Source organism: Copadichromis virginalis, linkage group LG23, assembly GCF_057382275.1.
Source record: "Copadichromis virginalis isolate Kocher_CV1m ecotype Utaka linkage group LG23, C_Virginalis_male_GT1.1, whole genome shotgun sequence".
Lineage (NCBI taxonomy): Eukaryota > Metazoa > Chordata > Actinopteri > Cichliformes > Cichlidae > Copadichromis > Copadichromis virginalis.
The window spans coordinates 47110139-47132268 of NC_140639.1; the positions used below are offsets into that span (position 1 = coordinate 47110139).

The following is a 22130-nucleotide window of genomic DNA, read 5'->3' on the forward strand; positions in this document are numbered from 1 at the left end:
AAGAGAATACACACGTCTGTATAGAAATAAATTCACCCAAATTAATGCGCACCAGGTGGATTAACCCTCAAACTGCCCACTGACTCTGACAAAGCAGGACCAAGACTGTAAAACATATTCAAGTGTTGTTGTTTTTTGGTCAAGAAGTTTCAAATGCCAAGCAGATGAATCCAATTCTAAAGCAGGCTTTAATTATGTTGCAGTTATTTATTTTATATCATAGTTTGTTTTGTTTTGCCTCTTCTAATCAGTCTTAAGCTCCCTTTCCCTCGGGTTACATTTGAGGGGGACGTTGGGGAAACTTTGTTTAACAGCATTTTTTTTTCCTTAAGAGTTTGAAGGGGTTAAAGCAGTTAAAGCAGTTGGCTGTTCATTTACTAAATATACAAAGTAGATTTTTCCAGAAGCTTTTCTGGTGCTAAAAGACACCAGTCAAATATAACTGTACGATATCTCACTAAGCCTGGTCTGACTCAAAATGAGGGGCCAGGAACAATGCTGCATTCAAGGACGGCTGTGGAATGATAGAATTCAGCTGTATTCCTCGATGTCCACCTGTCCCTTTTTATGCATTTACAAACGAACCAAAAACAGGAAATTTGAGTTTTCTTTTCAGCTGCTGTTCCAGCGCGGGTCAGATAAACAGTTACTGTCGCAGCTGTCACTAAGTTTGAGACTGCAGTCTAACACGGGCTTAATGACTGAGCGGCGGTTGAATCGGTGATTCAAATGTTGACCAGAACTGTCAGAGGTGTCCCAATAGATGATTTTTTTTCTCTCTTTTTTCTTAAAGCACCTGTTTACTGATCAGCTTTCTTCTTGAGGTCATGAAACATTTTACTTTCTCCTGCAGACTTCTTGTAAGAGCTGTTGCAAAGCATTGAAGGAATGAAAAAGCAGGAAACAGGACAGCAAGTTGCTAATGACAATCACAGAACTCCCTTCACACACAAACAGAAGTCTTTAAGTTGCACTTTCACACCTAGAGGTTTAATTAAATAGCTGTCTTGCTGGCATTGTTATAAAATCAGCTTCAACCTTTAAAACTCTGTAGGAGGAACTTTACTGACTGAACTAGCAGTCGGATACTGCTGACTGATTTTCCCTGTGTGAAAGCATTTCTTACTTGAATCAGTGGGTTCTGCTGACCATAAGCTTAATGTAGTCCCATTTGTTTTGTTACCAATGCTGCAGGCATGTGGCGTCGCAGGCGAATCCATTGAGTGGATGTGGTTGCGTAGATGTTGCTGTGCCTTCTGACAAGCGCTTGGCGGCACATTGAGAATCTGTTTTAGAAAAAAAATTTAAAAAATGAAGGAACCGGTGAACCTTTTTAAATGCAGTGTGACTTGTGAGAGTAAAAATTCAGTTTACCTCTTGCTTTGTAGATCAATCGTGTCAAATAGTGTTGTTCATAAATATGCAATGTATTTCAGTGTTTTTCTAGGGCAGGCTGGTTTTACCTGTCAGTTGTATTTACCATTGAGCTGTGTTAGAGCAACACTTAAATACCACTGTGCCCCCAAATTCCTGCGTGGAGGGGGGGAAAAAAACCCTCTGAACTTTTACCCCAAGTGCAATAAAGTTCAGTAACTTGTGGCTTGCTTTCGCTGTGTGGTCGCCACGATTCTCTGCACGAGTTTTCTGCTCGAGTACAAACTGGCACATGTGAAATAGCCCAGAGTTTTACATGTGAACGGTGCCTTTTGAAGTGGCTGAATCACTAAAGACTGAAATTTGTTGGTTAGGGCTGGGTATTTCAAACTATTGCAAAATTTTTGATTATTTTATGTAAGTGTAGGAATGTTTGCTCGGTCAGATGCTGTTATGATGCGGGGATAAAAAAAAATTAAAACTTTATGTAAATGCTTTTGACTCGGAACAATTCAGGCACATTTTTTACTGACTGACAGCTGATTCCCGGTGCTAAAACTTGGACATGTTGCAGTTTTGTGCCGCTAATGTTACGTTTTTGAGAAAATATGAGCAGCAGGGCATTATGGATAGGAATGTAGATCAGGCACTTTATCTACCGCGTTGGTCCTCACAATTACGAATTCTGAAAGACTTCATTTTTTTTGGCAAAATACCGCAAAACTCTTCATCTGCTAATTAGCAAATCTACCTTGGTAACATGCTCATGTAACATGGTAAACAGTGCTACTGTTACATGCTAACTGATCATCAGTGTCTTGCTAGTGTCACTGCATGTACCTTAACTATCTCACACACTTTCAGCAGTAAACAAAGTTTAAGAAAAAACACAAATGTTTGTGTCATGCAGAAAATGCTTTGTTTACTTCCTGCAAAACTGATCCAGCACTTTAGTTCTTTTTGTTTTTTTGTTTCCCAAAACCTTCTGATGCCTTAAATGAAGGGTGATACCCAGCCCTAATGGAGCTGATAGCAAACTTACCTGTGATACAGACAGCACTGATGGTCAGAGAACAATTAATGGTGCTATGCTTCCATTGCTGCGGCCTGCAGGGCCCCCTCCGTTATAGAAAGACCACTGAGTTTTACACAAAAGACTTCAACAAAAGTCTTCTGTAGCACACGTCCTTTAATCCTAAAGAGGTACGACTGAGAGTGAGTGTGAAGACAGTGTAGAGATGTTAAATAAGAAGTGTGTGTGTGTGTGCGCGCGCAAAGGTTCTTTGAGAATTTTTGTTTTTAATTTTTTTTTAATTTTTAATTGTTTTTTTTTTTTTGGGGACCAGGTGGAGTTCTAGTTAACAGCAAAGGTAGGATTCAGCTGTTTGCACACAGAGTTCTTGAGTCTACTTTCACTGCAAGTTTGTGTAATTTATCAAGCATTTTTGAGAAATATTTATTTTTCTATGCCTAATACAAAAGCTGATATTTTACAAAGTGACTTGACCAAAAGACAGTAAACAAAAACACTGGCACTTGAATGTTGAATGTCATTGGTATGAGTGAAAAATTTCTATTTTTCTGGGGTAGTGTGAGCTTTTTAATGTTAAAGATGCGACGTGGGGGAGCGTTTCTCCGTCAGCGTCTCACCATAGCAAGGCTGGGTTTCAACAGTGGTTGTAATTTTCAAAAATCACCTGCATTTCATAAATACAGATGCATATATTTTGTGTAAGACCATTAAAAAAAAAAACAAAAAACAACAAAACACCCTAAAACCTCGCTCCTATCCTGTGTGCACATCTTTTCTTTTTTTAACTGGGTGGTTTTTGCAGCCACGGTTCTTCCTTACATTTTTTTTTATTTAACTTGTAAGAATGAAACTGAATTTTATCAGGCAAATCTGGCCCATATATCTGATCCTCAAGTCCCACTTTGAAGTCTTAATATTGGCATCTTCACTTTTACCATCTTGATTTAAAAAGAAACAAACAAAAAAACAGATGACTGAGACTGCTTGCTCATTGGCTAAAAATTTGTGAATGATTACCATTAGGTGTACCATAGATAATCCTTTTGGAAGCATATTATGACCAAGATTTACAAAATAGGCTTAAAAAAAAACATTAAAAACTGAATGAGTGACTGAGCCCATAACTCAGCAGGAAAGCGTTCTTTTAGCAAGCACAGCTATCGCCATCTGGTGGTCTTCAGATAGAATGCAGGTTTTAGGCACTTCTGTCTTGGACGTAGCTATTGAGTCAGAAAAATGAATCTGTTTTATACCTTCTATGATCAGCTTGTTTAAAAACCTCAGAAAGCCGGGGGTTCTCTGGGGGTGGAGGTACTCGCAGTGCTTCCTGGTTATCGGCCATGCTAGCAACATGGCTGTGACGTGCTAGCATCAGCAGTCCACAACTTAGTCTAAACCTAAATAACTCAAAAAATAACCTTCATTATCATTTGTTGTTTTCATCCTGTATTACTTTTGCCCCTTGGTTTATAGATTTTTAGCACACTAGCACTTACCCTACGTTTTAGCGCTAGCCATCAATCTATGTGGCCTAAAATCTGCTGAATCTACGCAATGCCTATGATTTTATTTTTGGCAGTATTCATGCTGTCATTCCTGAAAATTCCGATTTCAACTAAATAGTCCAGTCAGTTCTGCCAATTACAGTTTAAAGATGCCACAGTATCTTGTGTATCCCTGCGTAAAGCTCAACACCAGTGTTTTCCAGCACTACAGTACTCTTCTCCCAGCTGAAACCTCCAACTTCAGGTCTTCTGTTAATGTGTAAAGATGTGCATGTGGTGTAACATGAAGGTTCGAGGTGTACCACAGATTGTTGATTGCAGCCGATGTGATGGCGACACGTTACGAGAAACAGCCTCCACTGGTTACCTTTAAAGTCACATTGGACTCAGTATCACATCCGCAAACCTGTTTATGCGACAGGCTTCATTGCCAATAATAATCAACCATAAACAGCCATTTTTAATCGGCAAACAAATTGAGAAAATACCACCGTAAATGCCAAGGTTTGGATTAAAAAATAACAAGTTAACGATCAAAGACCATTTTGTAAAAAACGACAAAAACATGCAGTACAAAAAAAAGTGTCCAGATTTTCTCCAAGTCGTTTTATTTTTCCTTTTCTTTGTTGACTCTTTACACTTTTCCTTCTCGTTAATACCCTTGTTGTGAATGTCTGGCAAAAACAAGTGGCGATCTTTAAAGTCTTCATAACACAGACTTAACTGTGGTTCTATTGCTCCGTTGTTGTGGTTTGCATCTTTTCAGGCGTTGTTAGAGCTGTCACAGGGGTGTTTCTGGCCAATCAGAAATGGGGATTTATTTATTATTTTTTCCCCTTCTTGCAGCTGATCAGTATTTATCTGACCTGCAGGAGAGACAGTAATATAACGGACATTTGTACTGGTGCTCCTCTAAGCACAGACCCACTGTAGTTACACAGGGACTGATTGATTTGTCCAAAGACTGTAGCCTCAGCAATCACTGACGCATATCAGACGTAGGTGAACCATTACTTTACAGCCTTTTGTATGCACAAACTACATTTTGCAACAAAGTAATTGTATTTTTTGTCAGGGTGTCGTGAAAGACACACAAAAACAAAACACTTTGTGGCTTTATTTCAAGTTCAGTTTGTTAAAGTGATCTGAAATTCAGATGCTGAGGTGCATTTAGGAACGATTGCTGTTCTCTTAGCGAGCGAACTGAAATGAAGCCCAGTGCTGTCGTCATTACTGAATGGCCAGACCCCATAGTGTGGACGGGCAGCTGCACCAGCCTGGTAGTTAGTATTTGCTTATGTATTAGTTTAGCAGATGTGCACGAAGAGCACTGCACGAAGAAAACAAAACTGTGCAAATATTCTGATTTTACCACAAATAAAGGTTTGGATTTGCAGATGTAATCAGTGGTTTTGGCTTTTGTTTGTGTACGTGTGTGACTTTACAGACATGGAAAAACACAAACTGTGAAGTTATTAAAAAGTGTTTATTTGAAAATAAATACATTCTACAGCATCAAATTATAAAAACGGTGTGCATAAAATGCATCTGACAGGAATGATTGTTGTCCTTAAAACACAGATCATTAAAAATCATAAACAACTCATTTGAAATCTGAAGTTGCACCTACATCTTTCTAACTTGGTACAGAGCCTTGCTGACTGGTAGCAGAGGATGACTCGAAGCTGTTTGCTTCATTCAATAAGCAGATTAAAATGACCTGACAGCCACGTTTCTTAAAGTTGGAGTCAGTTTTATTAGCTTTGTGTAGAACAACAGAACAGCAGCCTCTAACTCTGAATAAAGCTGCGTCCACACAGGAAGTGATTCGCAGTGATGCTGTGACGAGAGACCGTAAAAAGTCGAGATCTGGCAAAAGTAAAACTGCTTAGAAACCTTTCAACTTTGATGCAAGCGATTGAAGTGACTAAGTGCAAAATACTGGTGACTAACATACAATAGGGTGTCAAACATGAGGCCTTGGAGCCAGTTCAGCAAAGACTCCAAAGATCTTCCCCTGTGGCCATTCATGATACACCAAAGTAATGAAATATTTAAAAAAAACTTAAATGTTTTTTTTTTTAAGTCAACAGTAAAGAAAAAAAAATTAGTGAACAAAAACTTTGTCCAGAATGTACTAAAATTATAAAACTGAGCTACCAATTATTCACATTTCTTATGGTTTAAGCCCAAAGAGTTGTGCTGACAGATCTTTGTCATGTAGAAAAACTTATTTTATTAACATATGAGGCATTAAGTGTGGAGTTTCTCTGATCCAGTTGTCTTCTGATCACAGTATTTGGCCCACGGTGTACAATGGCAGACATCCGTTCATTAGAGGGTTATCTAGGATTTACCTGCATAACCCTTGTTCTCTGAAACCTGTTCCATTATGTAATGTGTCGTTCTAGTCTGGGCCAAACGGCGACCAGAATATTTGCATTAACAATCTTAAAGGAAACACATGAGATAAAAGGCTGAAGAAGGTCAAATCAGTTTCTTCTGGTCTCAAAATGAGCCTCTTGGGTTCATAATCCATGTACACTGGAAATAAGGCACTGAGTCTGTGCTACCTACATCAACAGAGATCATTGCTATTTCAGGCCATTTGGTAAAAGAAGGCTAAAGTTAACAAAGCCCAACTTAAAAATCTATTCTTACAATCCTGATTATTTTCTGTTGATGAAAGCCAACAGGAAAGAGGAGTCTTAATTTAAACTTGTGCCTGCACTGCATACTCAGCCAAACGCAATCAAAGGTGAGGCGTTGCTCTTCCCCTCAGTTTTTCTTACTGCGCTGACACTTTAACCTGTTTGTCTGTACGACTCCAGGATCCTGCCAACACTAAATGAAAATGTTGAACCAATCAGAGATTAATGTCCCTCAGCCCACAGTGTGCAAACATATAATTAAAAAAAAATCACAATGAGCAGGACAAGACACTGTTAATATCAGCTAAGATTGTAATTACTATGAAGTTAATAAAGTGCATTAATTTCCAGCTGTACGTCTGCTTTGAAGGCTCTCCCCTTGGTTATCTGGCACTTCAGGTCCTGTTGCTCAGACTGTCTTAACTGAGAGACGGCTGAGAATGAAATGTTCTGCAGAGTAAGACTGATGCTAACTGAAGGATTCAGTGTTTTGTTCATTGAGCTTTAAACCAGCCATGATGGCCTCTGTGCTACATAAATATCACGTGAAATTACTTGTATGGAAAAAAAATTAAGTCTCTTCCTGTCAGTCAAGATTCAGAGCTGATCGGGACCACTGTGGTGGCAGCATTTTCAAACTCGCGCCTGATTGGTGGTTGGTCTTCGCTGATGTCTGACCAGAAGTCTGGGTTGTCTCGGTACCATTTCACTGTAAAAACAAGAAGCGCATGAATCACTAACACACCATACAGGAAGGGAGTGTGAGTGTGTGACTGTACCTGTCTGTCTGATGCCTTCAGTCCAGGACACCTCAGCTCTCCAGCCCAGCTGCTGCAGCTTCTCACACTTGATGGGGTAACGCAGGTCGACCCGCGGCCTGGAGAGCAGAGGTCAAAGGTTAAAAGTGGACAAGAGTGTGCTTTTAAGGTCAAGATGTCAAAAGACGGAGATTTTGAGTCTAAAGCCAAAGTGGAAGGCTTTGGCTACTTCCTGGAATTCTCCCCTGCTTTTGCCAGCTCTTTCTCTACTTACCTGTCAGGCACAAACTCAAGCCAATCATTTACTTCAGATTCTGGCACTTTCTTGACCTAAACAGAACGAACACACACACACACACACCTTTTAGTATTCATTTAATTCGCTTACTTCCTAAAAGCTCCTGCTAAATGTTTGACTAAACAGTTCCTAAACCCACCATCCTAACAAGTTCCCTCGCCAGCTGCATGATGGGAATCTCACAGCTTGTCCCCACATTGTAGATTTCTCCCACAATCCCTTTCTCCAGAAGCAACAGGAAGGCGTTTATGGCATCACTGACAAACAGGAAGTGGCGGGATTTTGGAAGGGTTCCCTGGATAGTGCTGCCGCAGAGCAAACGCACAGAAACGGGTTTAATTGGATAAGCACTTCTGTTACTGTGAAACACAGACCGGAACGACAGCGCTCGTTAAAACAAACCCACCATTTCTTGTCCATCTGTAAGAGGGTGAGGAACCTTGGAATGACCTGAAAGATCAAGATGACAATTTATATTAAAAGCTTGGTGACAAAGAAGAAGATATGTTTAACTCTTTAAAACCAGTTAAATCTTTGGAAGGAACTGAAAGTGAAAGTCTGATTTTGCATTTTCTGTCTGTGCATTCAGTTGTAGTCAAATGTTAACACACAGCTGATTGCAGCATTTTTAAACCTGCAGGGTGAACTTTTGTCTCCCCCTTGTGGCAATGACAGTAATTACAACAACCTTAAAACAAATCTTTAAAATATGTATCACTGTAGATCAGGGGTGGGCAACTCCAGGCCCCGAGGGCCGGTGTCCTGCAGGTTTTAGATCTCACCCTGGGTCAACACACCTGAATCACATGATTAGTTCATTACCAGGCCTCTGGAGAACTTCAGGACATGTTGATGAGCTAATTTAGCCATTTAGATCAGCTGTGTTGGTTCAAGGACACATCTAAAACCTGCAGGGACACCGGCCCTCGAGGCCTGGAGTTGCCCACCCCTGCTGTAGATTAATCTTGCACAGATGACATCAGTGTGACCTGATGTTGCTTTACATACATGAAAATAGTTCTACATACAGCTGCGCAGATATCTTATATACAGCCTCAAATCTTAAACTGTACAAATGGAGCATATTTCTGCAAAATTAGCCACTTAATGTCAAATGGGTGTGCTTAGTCATGATACTGGACCTTCTCCGTGTACTGCCTGGGCCCGTAGATGTTGTTGCTCCTGGTAATGATGATGGGAAACTGGTAACAGAGCAGTATTCAAATGACAAAGATTAAAAAAGTCATTCAAGTTTTAAAATTAAAGGGACAGTTCACCTCAAATCACATTAACCTCTGGCCTCTAGTGCCATGTATCCATGTCGATTATTTTGATGAGAGTTGCCCAGTTTTGAAGTTCTCTTTCTTACAAGAGTACAAGCGCAACTAGTCTGCAGCAACAGGGGACTTGACTTATAGTTGCCAGCTGGTTGCATTCTAGTCATATTCCTGTAAAACTGGAAGGTTGTGGAGCGCCCACATCATTTTGCAGTTACATAGCTTTCCTGCAGCAACGACATCACTATTTATGGAAGGATTTCTCATCAAATCGATAAGTCTCTGGCTGGACTCTGAATATAAGGACTTAATGTGAATTTCTATGTATGTAGACAGCGAAAGTTAACTGCTTTCTGATCACTGATTGCAATCAAATGCCAATCCGACCGGGCTCAGTTGTAGACTGATAGCAGGCTGACCCGATCTTATTGCCATCTAAATGCACTAAAGTATCTTTAAAGATGGCATCTGACTACAATCAGTGGCCAAGCAACTATTTCAAAGGCAACGAGCTCCAAAGTTCATGTCATATGGTCACAATAATAATGCTGTTTTCACTACTGTGATTGTTAAACTGAGTAACTAACATCCAAGCCAAAACTGAAAAATCAAAAACTAATATCTAAAGTCATTTATTTGGTTTGGAAGCTACTGGCCCATCTGTATGGGTTTACCTTGTACTGGTCCCAGTACGATCTGACCAGATACTCTGCAGCAGCTTTAGTAGCAGCGTACGGATTGGAGGGCCTCACTGGGCTGCTCTCATCAAACACCTGTAGGGGACAAACATCAGCGTCACTGCCTGATCCATAAACAAAAGCACGAACCAACAACCCCAATCTATCCACTGGCCTCATGCAGACTGGCTCCGTACACCTCATCGGTGCTGATGTAGATGAAGCGCTGTGGCTGGTGTCGGGCCTGATGGGCCGCTCCCAGCAGAACTCTGGTCCCTTCAATGTTGACCTGCTGGAAAGTGGACGGGGATTCAAAGGAAGCCTCTGACAGCACAGAGAGGAAGGAGAGAGGAAAAGAACTTTAACACGAGAGCTGAAACTGCAAAAGCTCCTGTTCATAAGAACTGCCCGAACAAGCTGCTGCTCACCGACGTGAGTTTTGGCAGCCAGGTGAAAGATGACGTCGATGTTTTTGGAACTGAAGATGTGGTTCAGCAGCCGCGGGTTACACACATCCCCCTGTTGAAGAAAAGAGTCCAAATGAGTAACTGTGCACCCAGCACAGTTAAAGCTCAACTGATGATAAATCCTTCAAATTACACCTTATTTTAAGCATAATAATACATGTAATTATACAAAAGTAGCATTAAATTAAATAGACATCTGGTGTAGGGCTGCCACAAACGATTATTTTGATAGTCGACTAGTCACCGATTATTTTTGCGATTAGTCGACTAATCAGATCATCATCCATTGGACGTACAGCGTACAGCTTATTGCACCAGCAGCATCTGGTCTTATATAACTATCATTAGCTTACAGCTTGAAGTGTTTGTGCTAACTAAAAATAAAGACAAGATGGTAGTTTATTAATTTTTAATGAAATTTGCAGATTGTTTCGGTGAAGTTTAATAAACTCCTTGCTTTCTAAAATATAACAGGACACCGGAGTATATTCTCCAGCATCTCACACTTCTGATAATCAGCTGTCTGCTTGACAGTTTTAGCTGTGCAAAAACTATAACTTTAATCTCAGCCAAACCGATTTACTCAGGAACAAATAAAATACTAAAGAAAGCCAAACAATAACATTTTTAAGTTATCTAAGTGACTTATATATATGTTTAACCTGACTAGCAAAAGACGGCGGTGGGTTTGAAAACGATTTGCCGGGAGTCCAGTGTTCTCACGGCTCTAGTTAGCCTTGCCCCCGCCTAGCTAACGAGCTAGTGGGTAACAGACGTCTCCGAAAACGTCGGAGCGCTTTTGAAAATATGTGGTGTCTTGATAAACTGAGCAGATATTTGAGGTTTACACAGCTACATTCTCGCCTGAAAATATGTTAAAGGTTTATTTTGTGACCCAGAAAGAATAATAAGAGTAAAGTTAAAACGAACTAGCTGCCGCCATTGTTGACAGCTGCGCTATGAATTCTGGGACACAGCTTCTTCTTCTTCGGGGTTTAACGGCAGCTGGCATCCTTGTACATGCAGTGCTGCCATCTTCTGTTTCAGTCCGTTATTACACTCTTAAATCCTACTATTATTATTCCTGCGTCCTTTGTGATCTTACAAAGCTTCAAACGATGCGTCGACTATTAAATTAGTCGTCGACGATTTTAATAGTCGACATAATCGTGACTAGTCGACTAATCGTGGCAGCCCTAATCTGGTGTCAGTCTGGTTATTCTTGACCTGATGTGTTTATTTATCAGCGCTCACCCTGATAAAGATGTAGTTCGTTCTGTTTTCAACGCTCTTCAGACTCCTGGGGCTGCAGCAGTAATCCAACTGGAAGAGATCAGACAGTGAGACGTGCCACAGTGCACACAGCAGACACTAGCTGCAGCTTTGCACGTCACAAAGACAACAAACCCAGAGTGATATATTTGGAAACGGAGTGAGGGGGGGGGGGGGGGGGGGGGGGGGGGGGGGGGAAGAAAATTAAGACTTACATTATCCAGGTTGATAATTCTCCATTCCGGGTGTCTGTGGACCAGCGAGCACACCAGATGGGAGCCGCTGTAGGAGCAGAGAAATTTGAGACAGTTCATTTACGCCCCACTGGCCTTTATCTGGGCAGAGACTCCATCAGCCCACACATGTCTGTGCCATTTATGTCAAGAAGACGACATGAGCTGACCACTTTGCATTGCCTATATGTAAACACTACAGAAATCACATCCCACAAACAGAGATTCCTTCATTTGTTAGTGAGATAAAACCATAATAATGAAATGAAACCTGATTTGTGAACTGAGCATTCCCAAATTTTACATTTTTCTTATAATAAAAGGGAAAACTTTGCTTGTTCCTCCATTTGCTGTTAATAAACCTGTCTCTATGTGTTTTTTATGTCTAATATCTTTGCTTATATTGGTAAAGAGGCTGTATTAACCAGGATTTGCTAAGGGGTTATATTTAACACAAAGAAATCACCTGTTATTGTACCTACATTATAAATAATCCAGTCCATTTCAGTCACTTCCAATATCTCGAAAGAACTCTGATTTTAAATTTGCTGCAATTTCTGCTGCCCACTTGGTCACAGCTATTTCGAAAAAGACATTTTTAATGCCAATAAGACTTTTTGCCAGGATAAATAAAGGATATATGGAGATCACTTTGCCAAAAACTGGTTCCAGCTTCTGTGTTGTCACAGGAAGTTCTTTCTTGACAGATTACAGGCAAAACAAGTAATTTACAAGTGTTCTAACTGAGTGCTAACTACACTTTAACACTCATCTGAGCATTTGGCTCCATGTGTTTGTGGGCTCAATTCTCAGTCTGCCATAATATTTTGAAATATACCCCAGGACTGAAACTACTACTCCAAGACTTGTGAACAGTTACTCAACCTGTAGAGCATAGGTGTCAAACTCTGGCCCGCGGGCCAAATTTGGCCCGCAGCCTAATTACATTTGGCCCGCGAAGCCATACCAAATGACTATTAGAGCTGGCCTACTGGTATTATACAGCTAATATATGTATTGTTTAGTATTAAGCTTTGCTTGTTCCATATTCAGTTTTCCAGAAAAACTTATTTGAGTCCATAAGAAAAGATTCATTCTTATATCTGGAGGAAGATTTTTTTTTTTCAATAAATATTAATGTTAGCCCGCGACTTTGTTCCAGTTTTGAATTTTGGCCCACTGTGTATTTGAGTTTGACACCCCTGCTGTAGAGACACCGGGATGATTTATAAAATAAGCCAGAGTAATGTTAGTTCGTTTGTTTTTTACAATAAATACTTTTTCACTAATAAGATTGTGCTTATTTCTTAGTAAATAACTGCTATTGCTAACAGATGTTCCTTTATTGTTTACCTCTGTTTCACCTGTGCAAAGGTTTTCCTTACAGGTCCTAGTCTTGATAACTAAAAGAGGAACCACGGCCAGGTCTGTTTATCAAGCTAAATGCTAAGTTCGTAATGTTATTTCAGCTTAAGTGTACACTGATATGAAATACGAACGCACATGAATCCAGAGCCTCCAGTCACCAGAACAGTCCTGTTGAAGTCCATTTCCCGGTCTTCCAGCAGCTGTTACCTCACAACATGAACTCCTATAGGTATAATAAAAACATATTTTCCGACATCAAGCCTGGAAGCTAGCTATCCTAACGGAAACAGCAGAGCTTTATTTCCTTCCATAACAGTAGCCGGATTGTGCGACAGTCACCGGCTGCTTCACGGCAGTGTTGACACGTTGAAAGCGGGCGGGTCATTAATAGTGTGTGTACTAGTTTCTACTCTCTGATTGGTTGTCCTACATGACGCAGTGAAGTTAGCGCGATGTGATTGCGTGAATCCCGAATCAATCAAACTGTCAACGTAGACCTGTAGGCAAGCGAAAACCAGTCAAGTCCTCTTAAATAAACACATATCATCCGGTGGTGCTTTCCAAAATAAAGGTCATATCGAGTATTTTAACCTACAACACTTGTGTGTGTTGCGTTTAGTTTTATACCAAACTTAAATATAATATTATTTCAGGTGTGTCTTCATGTGAATGTGTTTTGTGTCATTCCGCGCGCGTTTATTATCCATTATTTCCAAGCTTAGCTTTTATTTGAGGGCAAGAACATCCAACTTCCGGTCACAGCTTGGCGAACTTTTGGGGGTCTTGACGCAGCTGGTTCACTTCTGGCTTCGTGGCTCATTGAATCGATGAGGCATCCTATATTTGTCGATAACGCTAAACTGCACAAGCGGGAAAATGTCGTACTTATTAGCCACACTTGCGGCTGTTTTGCTGCTCACTTCAGAGGCTTCCGGGAAAACTGTTACGGGACTTTTTAAGAGCGAAGCGGCGAGACAGCAGAAGGGCCAGTTCATCACTAAATTCATGTACCAAGGTAACGTTGACGGTGCTGATGTGCTTGCTGCTGGCGTGTCATTCCAGCTCTGACAGCGGGCTTAGCTTCTTTTCACGCCACCTTAATGATTAACGTGGGGGTAATAACGAGCTGACGGCTCAGTTTAGTGCCCGTGTTTGCTTTCCTTTTTTTATTTGCTAACAGCTCTCACTGAGCCGCTCAACAATGGGTGTAACTAACGTGTCATGCGAGTATCTGATAACGTGTGCACTGATTATTAGCAGTTCTGGCAGCATTCAGCCGGCGCTTTATCTTTACCTTTGCTGCTTAATGTCAAATTACTGTTTGTCTTAAGCCTCTGTATTTTGTTTTATAGCATTTTTATTCGGGCTGACCTCCAACAAGTATTCCGGAAACTTGCTTCAGGACACTTTTAGGTATTTTTTACAGGTCTTATAGGAATCCAACTTCTTTCCGACCCATAAATGAGCTGATTGCACCCTCAGTGTGGACAGAGGCTGGCTGCACATGTCACATGGCATAGTGGGGGGTGTTTTCTGCAAGACTTTTTGCTTTAAAAAGGTCTGAGGCTACCAGATGTCAGCTAATCTCACTTGTTTCAGGAGATTAACCCTGTGTGAAGCACAAGGGCCTATGGGTAGAAACCATGCTGGCAAACTAGGGACCCATCATTGGACCTCAGAGATCCAAAGGCCACTGAAAGCTACAATCTCTTTGTTCTCCAGCTTATATATTTGAAAATGAATGTTTTATATATTAAAGTCTAATCAGTTGACTACATTATTGAATTACTAGTTAGCCGTTTGGTCTGTAAAATTTCACGAATATGCTATCTGAGTGTTAAATGTTACATCTGAGAAGCTGCTGCAACCATGGTGCCTTGTCTTCGTTTAGCCGGCAACGGTCTGCTGGTGTGCCGGGTGGACAGCTCAACGCTGGCTAAAGAGAGAGAGTCCAGACTGCTGCTGTATCAGGATATGGACTCGGAGCTGGACAACCTCAGCTGCTCCGAGAGGCTCGCCAAAGCCGACGTGACCAGTAAGAAACCAGCAATCGCTGATACAATTCTGGATTCTCCTGCCATGATGCCATATTGATTTATGTCTCCACTTTCCTTCCTCCACACTGTCACCTCATCTCTCTTCCCCCACCCCTACCCACCCACAGTTACACTCAGTCAAGAAGAGCACAACCAGACGATCCCTCGGCAGTCTTTGCCCACAGCCTGGCAGATCCTATATGCTGACAGATATACATGTCAGGTAACACAATTATATATAATATTAATGTAATAATGCAACTAGGGCTTCAGTCAGGCAAACCTGCAGCAGCGATGCTGTTGTCACAAATATGAACAAATAAGAGGACACCTCTAAAGGAGACTCTGTGCAAAGACACATGCACTCTATATTGCAGTATACAGTGAAATACAGTCCTACTCCTGCAGAAACTGATGGTCGCAAATGTTTTGGTTTGCATCACACCTACAGGTCAGTGCATGCACAGTCATGTACGCATATATACAGTCAAATACACACACAGTCATAAATCTGTCACAATAAACATTTATTGTCAGCGAGCTCATTCTAACACAAAACACAACACTGACAGTGTGAATGCACAGTTAAATATTTAAAACTGGTTCTGGAAAAGTAGGTTGAAATATTGGTAGTAATGCTGTTATACTAGATAGTAATGCCTTCAACAGTACTGCATGATCGAGTAATAATGATAGTCATAACTATATGGATTCTGCTTATCACTAAGATTTCCGTTCTCTCCTTAGGAAAACGTATTGATTGCCGGCCACGCTGATCTTGATTTCACTGTCCTGCTGTTTAATGCCGACTCGGCTGGAAACCCTCTGGAGCATTTCAGTGCAGAGGAGGCAGGTCAGACACCCCGAATATGCCCTCCGCTGTCAGACTACAGCAGATAATGTCAGTGCATCACTAAGCTCAAGCTGGTGATGCATTTCATGCTTGTTAGCTTCCTCTGCAGTGAGAGTATGACTGTCGGCATAAAGTCCCAAATCTAGTAAAACTAATAAAAAGTTGTAAGGGCTCTTCAGGTGCTATGTCACACCTGATTAATACATTAGGACAGGACTTTATGTTTGATCCTGATGGATTGCTGATGATTTTTCCCCTCTCGCTCTCTTAGGCCTCCACAGTTTTTACTTCCTCCTGCTGCTGGCCTACTTCATCGCCTGCTGCATCTATATCCAGCCTCTGTACCAGGCTCTGAGGAAAGGAGGACCCATGCACACTGTCCTCAAAGTACTGACTACAGCGCTGGCTTTACAGGGCTGCTCTGCGCTCTGCAACTACATCCACCTGGCCAGGTAGATTCAGCAGAGCCAGAGAAAGGCAGCGCAATATTTATAATGTTTCTAAAGCTCATGCTACTCTTGATGGCCCACTGTTACATATCAGTAATGTTTTATGACCTAAAATGTATTTTAAGTCTTTCGGAATATTTGTATTTATTTAGTACAGAGTTGTTAATAAAAAACTATGTGAATTAAGACAACAGTGTTTCTGTTTGTGCCTCCTGTTGTCTGCAGGTATTCCAGAGATGGAATCGGTCTTCCACTGATGGGCAGCCTGGCTGAGTGTATGTTACCTGCAACATTATAAAGAGTCAATAAAAGAAAAAATGAACCTCTCTGATCATGTTAACCTCTCTTTTGGCTCCAATGCAGTCTGGGATATGGTGTCCCAGGTGTCCATGCTGTACATGTTATTGAGTCTGTGTATGGGCTGGACCCTGAGCCGAGGCAGGAAGCCTCAGTCCCGACCTCTGCAGTGGGAACAGTCTCCGGCCTCCACGGCTGTAGCTGTTGGTGGAGTTATTACACAGGTATGCAGAACTTGAGATGACTTCAAGTGTTTAATTTTTAAGGAAAATTTGACCAGCACATAGAATCCCGATCAGGTAAACGTGATGTTTTCAGAATGAGGTGGGAGTTCATTTGGGGTATTTGCCATAAGATGACTGTTAAGAACCGGACTGTATTTTCAGGCGGTGCTGCTGCTGTGGGAGCAGTATTCAGAGTCGGAGAGTGAGCACCACAGCTATCACGCCCAGCAGAGTGTGGCCGGTCTCCTCCTCATGGCTCTGAGAGTGGGCCTGGCCCTCCTGCTGGCCTCCATCCTCTACCAGATCATCTCCACCGAGAGGAGCACCCTAAAGAGAGACTTCTACCTCAGCTTCGCCAAGGTAAAAACGATTTCTCAATAAAACTGACATAACAGACTCCTGCAGGTTCTCGGGCGGTCATGTGGTCTTGTTTTGTGCAGGGATGCTTCCTGTGGTTCCTCTGTCATCCCATCCTCGTCCTCATGTCTGTGATCTTCAACGAGCATCAGAAGGAAAAGGTTTGAACTCCCGCACAAAGACAACAACAGTTTTTGCTATTGAGGATAATTCTTTCATGTTCACTGAGTTTAAATGTTCAGTTCTTACCTTTTGTCCTCCATTGGCCACCAAGTTTACACCTGTCTTCCTCCTCTGCAGGTGGTGACCATGGGGGTGATCCTCTGCCAGTCCATCTCCATGGTCATCCTCTACCAGCTCTTCCTGTCTCGCTCTCTTTACTGGGAGGTGTCCTCTCTGTCCTCAGTCTCCCTGCCCCTCACCATGTCCAGAACGAACCACAGGGCGCGCTACTGAGCATGTACACCCTCACAATTTTCCTAATAATGATTATCACGAGCTAAGGGTGGATGTGCCATGATGCTGTGACGCTCCTCCTCAAAAAAAATGTGCTCAGACGCTGCAGGGACTGATTTTCTTTGCAGTTAACTGTTTCCTGGGAGAACTTCTGTAGTTACTAGGAAGCAAGTTACCAAGAAATCATTGAAAGAGGGTGAACAGAGGATGATATGTGTACAACAACAGCCTACCTCTAGTTTTAAGTGATTTTTGACTGGAGCCAGCATGAGCACTGCTGAACAAGAGGAGGAGAGAACCGGCTGTCAGGCCGTTTCTTTGGTTCTCCATGACGCCAGCCAAAATACCATTGAAACAAAAAAAAAACGAGGACGGATGAAGACAGCCGGCCAGGATTCAGATTAAGGATGCATCACCTAGAGACGCAGATGTGAGGAAAGAAAAAGGAAGCGAAGATTTACTCCTGACAGGGCCGAATGTGGAGATGGCTGCCCGGGCCTCATGGACGCGGGCCAAGATTAAAATACTCGAGAGCGTTTTATTTCTGTTCTTGGATTTGATTATAACACAAACAGAAGCATCATCGATTTACTATCAAGGAAAAAACAAAGACGCTACTATTTAGGTCGGGATTGCAGAAGCCGTCGTCTCATTGAGCTTTCCCTGCTCATTAAAGCTGCAACGACTTGGATCAAAGCCACGAAGGATGGAAAAGTCTCAGTTTGTGTCTGAGGCTGGCGCTTTATATCAGATTAATTAACCCCATGAACAAAGCAAAAGCGAGGACGTGCTACTCTCTGATTGACCTACGATCTCTAGTTTCTACTTAGAAACTAAGGCCTGGTTGGCTGAGCGGCCACGAAGGCTCATTGGTTTGTTTCTGGTGCAGCTCTGTGGCACGGAGGTATTTCGAGCCACTGTTGGGTTTGGTTTTCTCATAGCAGCCGTTACATGTGTTAGGATCGATCGAGATGGGCAGACAGACGGATGGACCAGCGGAAGTCTGAACAGATGGATGCAGCATGTGTTCTGTAAAGCAATGGATTGTCACACTGTTAACTGAGAAGGATGCGTGACTTTGATTGTGCGAAGCCAAAGTGAAGACGATGAGCCAAAACATCAGCATTTACACACTAACATACAGCTGCACCTAACTTGCGTAGCTTAAGATGCGTTGCATGGCTAACCCATTATTAAAAAATCTTCAGTATAAAAAAGATCAGGAGGAACTTAAGTCTACTTGGTGGCTTCCAATGAATTTCACTGTGTAAATACATTCCAACCCCACACGTCCATTCCTGTGTCATCAAGTTATTACTGTACATGAGGCTCATTAAATGAGATATTAGTGTTATATAAGAGCCAGGCAGAACTGAGCTGCACTGTCATGTAGGACAAGTCCCACTTAGCAAACTGACAGCTAATATATTTATTAATCAGCTATTTATTTCAAGATCAGCACGTTATAAAGAAGCTTTGGTTGGAGTTTCATGTTTGGTATGTTTTTGCTGATTCTTTTTTTCTCTCCTAAATCATAAATCGATTGTTTTTAATTCATTAAAAACGAATAATCTATAGTGTAGCATGAAGGTGCAGTACGTTTACCTGGATACAGTCAATCCAGGTCCTTCTAATAAGAGAGAAAAGCTGGGGTGAAAATATAATTGGCAGCTTTTTAAGTAGCACAGTTGAGCCAACTCCATCTGAAACAAACACAGACAGACCTCCCATTATAATTTTAAATATATGCTATAATCCTTATTGAAAACCAGTATATACTCCTCCTTATTTATGAAGTTCTACTTGACTATGAGCCTGCGTGGGTTATTTGTTAATCCCAAAATGTGCAACCTTGTTTAAATCAGTATACAGATTGGTTTCTACTGAAAAAGTGCACGTTTTTCTTATATCCATGCATAATTTACTGTCTGCACACAGGATGTGAGCCAGTGCATCCTGTATGCATCATATTGTCCTTCAATGACAATCTTATTTATGAGGCCACCAGTTATACTGTATACTTTAAATGCTCATCCTTCAGTTAGAGGCAAAGTGCATTTTGTTTTGTAGTGTTTACATTTCACACTTCAGTTGTCATATATTAATTTTTTACAACCTGTGTAACTATTACACCTGTGATCATGACAACTGTAATAAAATCAATCTGAAACTAATAAGTGCTTAATGTTGTCCTTCATGCTGCAGCTTCAAGAAACGTGACAGTTACATAAAGCACAGCAGCCACTGACTGTGCTTGAGGTTTGAATCATAAGGTACACTGTAACCTTGTCCTGTATTTACACTGGTTAATCTAAGTAACCCAGTTCTAGCCTGAAGGGAAAAAGAAGCACTCAAAACGTGCGGCTATCCTAAATTGGCGTTCTTAAAGTCAGCAAAGAGGTACAGAAAAGAAGATCAGACACCAGTGAGGGAGGATAAGAAGTACAGACGCAACAACATTGTCATCCCCTATGTAGCCGGTGTATCAGAAAAACTCAGGAGAGTTTTCTCCAAGCACGACATCCCGGTGCATTTCAGACCCAGCAACACGCTCAGACAAAAACTGGTTCACCCGAAAGACAAAACACCAAAACACAGACTTAGGTTTGGAGGCCTATCTCCACCCACCACCACTTCCCCTGCCGGTGGCGGACTCCCTCAGGTGTCGGTGTGTTGGTGGTTCTTTGTGTCTGGGGGTGGGCGTCCGGGTACACACCGGCTCACTCCTTGGCGGCCGCTTGTCGGGGCCTGGGGCCTGGGGCTCGCTCGGGCCCCTTTGGAGGTGGGGTGCCCCCGGCCTCTCGGCCTAGGGCTCGGTCACTCAGGCGCAGCTGGGGGCCGGCGGAGCTCACGGGCGCGTCACTGCAACTCCCCCTGACTTCTGCTCCGCGGCTGCTGGGCGAGCCCTCATCTGGGACTCTCCTCAGCTCTTACTGGAACAGTGGCGCGGCTGCCCCTCTGTTGGTCTTCCATGGTCTCTTGTGTTCTGGGGGCCTCTGGATGTCTGGAGTTTTGATCTCCTCCATACCCGCTTCACACCCTGGAGGACGGGGCTGTGGCCCCCCCACACTCCCTAGCAGATCATTACATGGAGAAACCTTTGGAATGCAAGCATGCTGATCCACACAGGTATGCACACATGGGTATTCACAGACGCGGACTAAAGCTTTCTTGGCTGCTGCCTCAAAGCACACTGTGCGCTGTCTATCTTGCGTGCTGCACAATATCGTTTATTACTTAGTAAATACTGATATCTATGACTAGCTAGTTTATTGTGATGGTGCTTTGTTTTCTCTATTATTATGTTGCTCTTTGTTGTTTGCTGTCTCCTCTGTTTGTTTTTGTTTGTTTGTTTGTTTGTTTGTTTTTTCTCCATACAGGTGACCCAGGAGTTTTTTTTTTTTTCTCTCTCTCTTCCCCCCCCTTCTCACCGTCTCTTCTCCCCTTTGGTTTTCTTTCTTTCTCTCCCCCTCTTTCTCTCATTCATTCCCCCTATCCTATTTATTAAAAAAAAAAAAAAAAAAAAAAAAAAGACAAAGGATGAACTGAAGCTCTGCCATCACGTAATGTCGCATACTGCTGTTTCTGATGTCATTTAAAAAAAACAAAAAAAACAATGTGGTGTATGCTGTACAGTGCAGCGAGGAATGCTCAGACCTCTACATTGGAGAGACCAAACAGCCACTTCACAAGCGCATGGCACAACACAGAAGAGCCACCTCCACAGGACAAGACTCAGCAGTCCATCTGCATCTTAAGGATAAAGGTCACTCTTTCGAGGATGCCAATGTTCACATTTTGGACAGAGAGGACAGATGGTTTGAAAGAGGAGTGAAAGAAGCCATCTATGTCCACTGTGAGCGACCATCTTTGAACAGAGGCGGGGCTTTACGACACCAACTCTCTGCCATCTATAATCCAGTTTTGAGATCCCTCCCCAGACGCCTTAACGCCCACTCACATCCTGGGCCATCTGATCTCAGGAATTCGCATGATAAGGTGGGGCCAGGTTTCACAATGAACTCACCCGAAACTCTGGCTGATTGGGACCCACACCCAGTTCCACACCTTGGCTCAGGCGATTAGAGGATCATCAGGGGGTCCTTTTGTCCCTCTGTGGGGGGATACTCCCACTAGGTTTAAATCTGGGACTCTCCACCACTTGACCTTAGAACTGAAGCTTCTTGGATGAGAGGTGAAACGTCTTCAAGCAACTTAAAGAAGTCCAGACGCTTTTCTTTGCAAGCTCCTTTGAGTACAAATAGAAGTGCCACCCCACAATAAACACACATAATATAAAAAAGAAAAAAACAACAACAAAAAAACAATTACCTTACAAATACATTAGTAATGTTACATTCAACTTTAGTGGGAAAGGGGGAAAAAGACAGATAAAGACAGATTAAAAAAAAGAATTATACTAAGTAATTATCACCCATTTATGTAGCAGAAATATAACTAATTTGCTCAAACTAATGAGTTATCAAAGCTAACAATTTAAAACTAAAAGTATTTACCTGTTACATTTGTAATGTGTAACTGAAT

General features: G+C 42.0%; 2 protein-coding genes across 2 annotated transcripts; one reads left to right on the plus strand and one right to left on the minus strand.

Moving 5' to 3' along the window:
* Nucleotides 1–3873: 3873 nt before the first annotated feature.
* Nucleotides 3874–13341, minus strand: tgds (TDP-glucose 4,6-dehydratase). The gene is made up of 12 exons (XM_085448106.1): nucleotides 13049–13341; nucleotides 11528–11594; nucleotides 11295–11363; nucleotides 10002–10092; nucleotides 9749–9897; nucleotides 9571–9669; nucleotides 8762–8821; nucleotides 8026–8069; nucleotides 7759–7924; nucleotides 7596–7651; nucleotides 7343–7440; nucleotides 3874–7272 (listed from the first exon to the last, which is right to left on the minus strand). The coding sequence occupies exons 1-12, from the start codon at nucleotides 13093–13095 to the stop codon at nucleotides 7154–7156; spliced, it is 1065 nt and encodes a 354-aa protein (XP_085304232.1). The 5' UTR covers nucleotides 13096–13341; the 3' UTR covers nucleotides 3874–7153.
* Nucleotides 13342–13687: 346 nt separating this feature from the next.
* Nucleotides 13688–17980, plus strand: gpr180 (G protein-coupled receptor 180). The gene is made up of 10 exons (XM_085448105.1): nucleotides 13688–13928; nucleotides 14805–14948; nucleotides 15078–15172; nucleotides 15697–15802; nucleotides 16074–16254; nucleotides 16477–16526; nucleotides 16615–16772; nucleotides 16935–17132; nucleotides 17213–17290; nucleotides 17430–17980. Exons 1-10 carry the CDS (start codon nucleotides 13790–13792, stop codon nucleotides 17583–17585), a joined length of 1305 nt encoding a protein of 434 aa, XP_085304231.1. The 5' UTR covers nucleotides 13688–13789; the 3' UTR covers nucleotides 17586–17980.
* Nucleotides 17981–22130: the final 4150 nt, after the last annotated feature.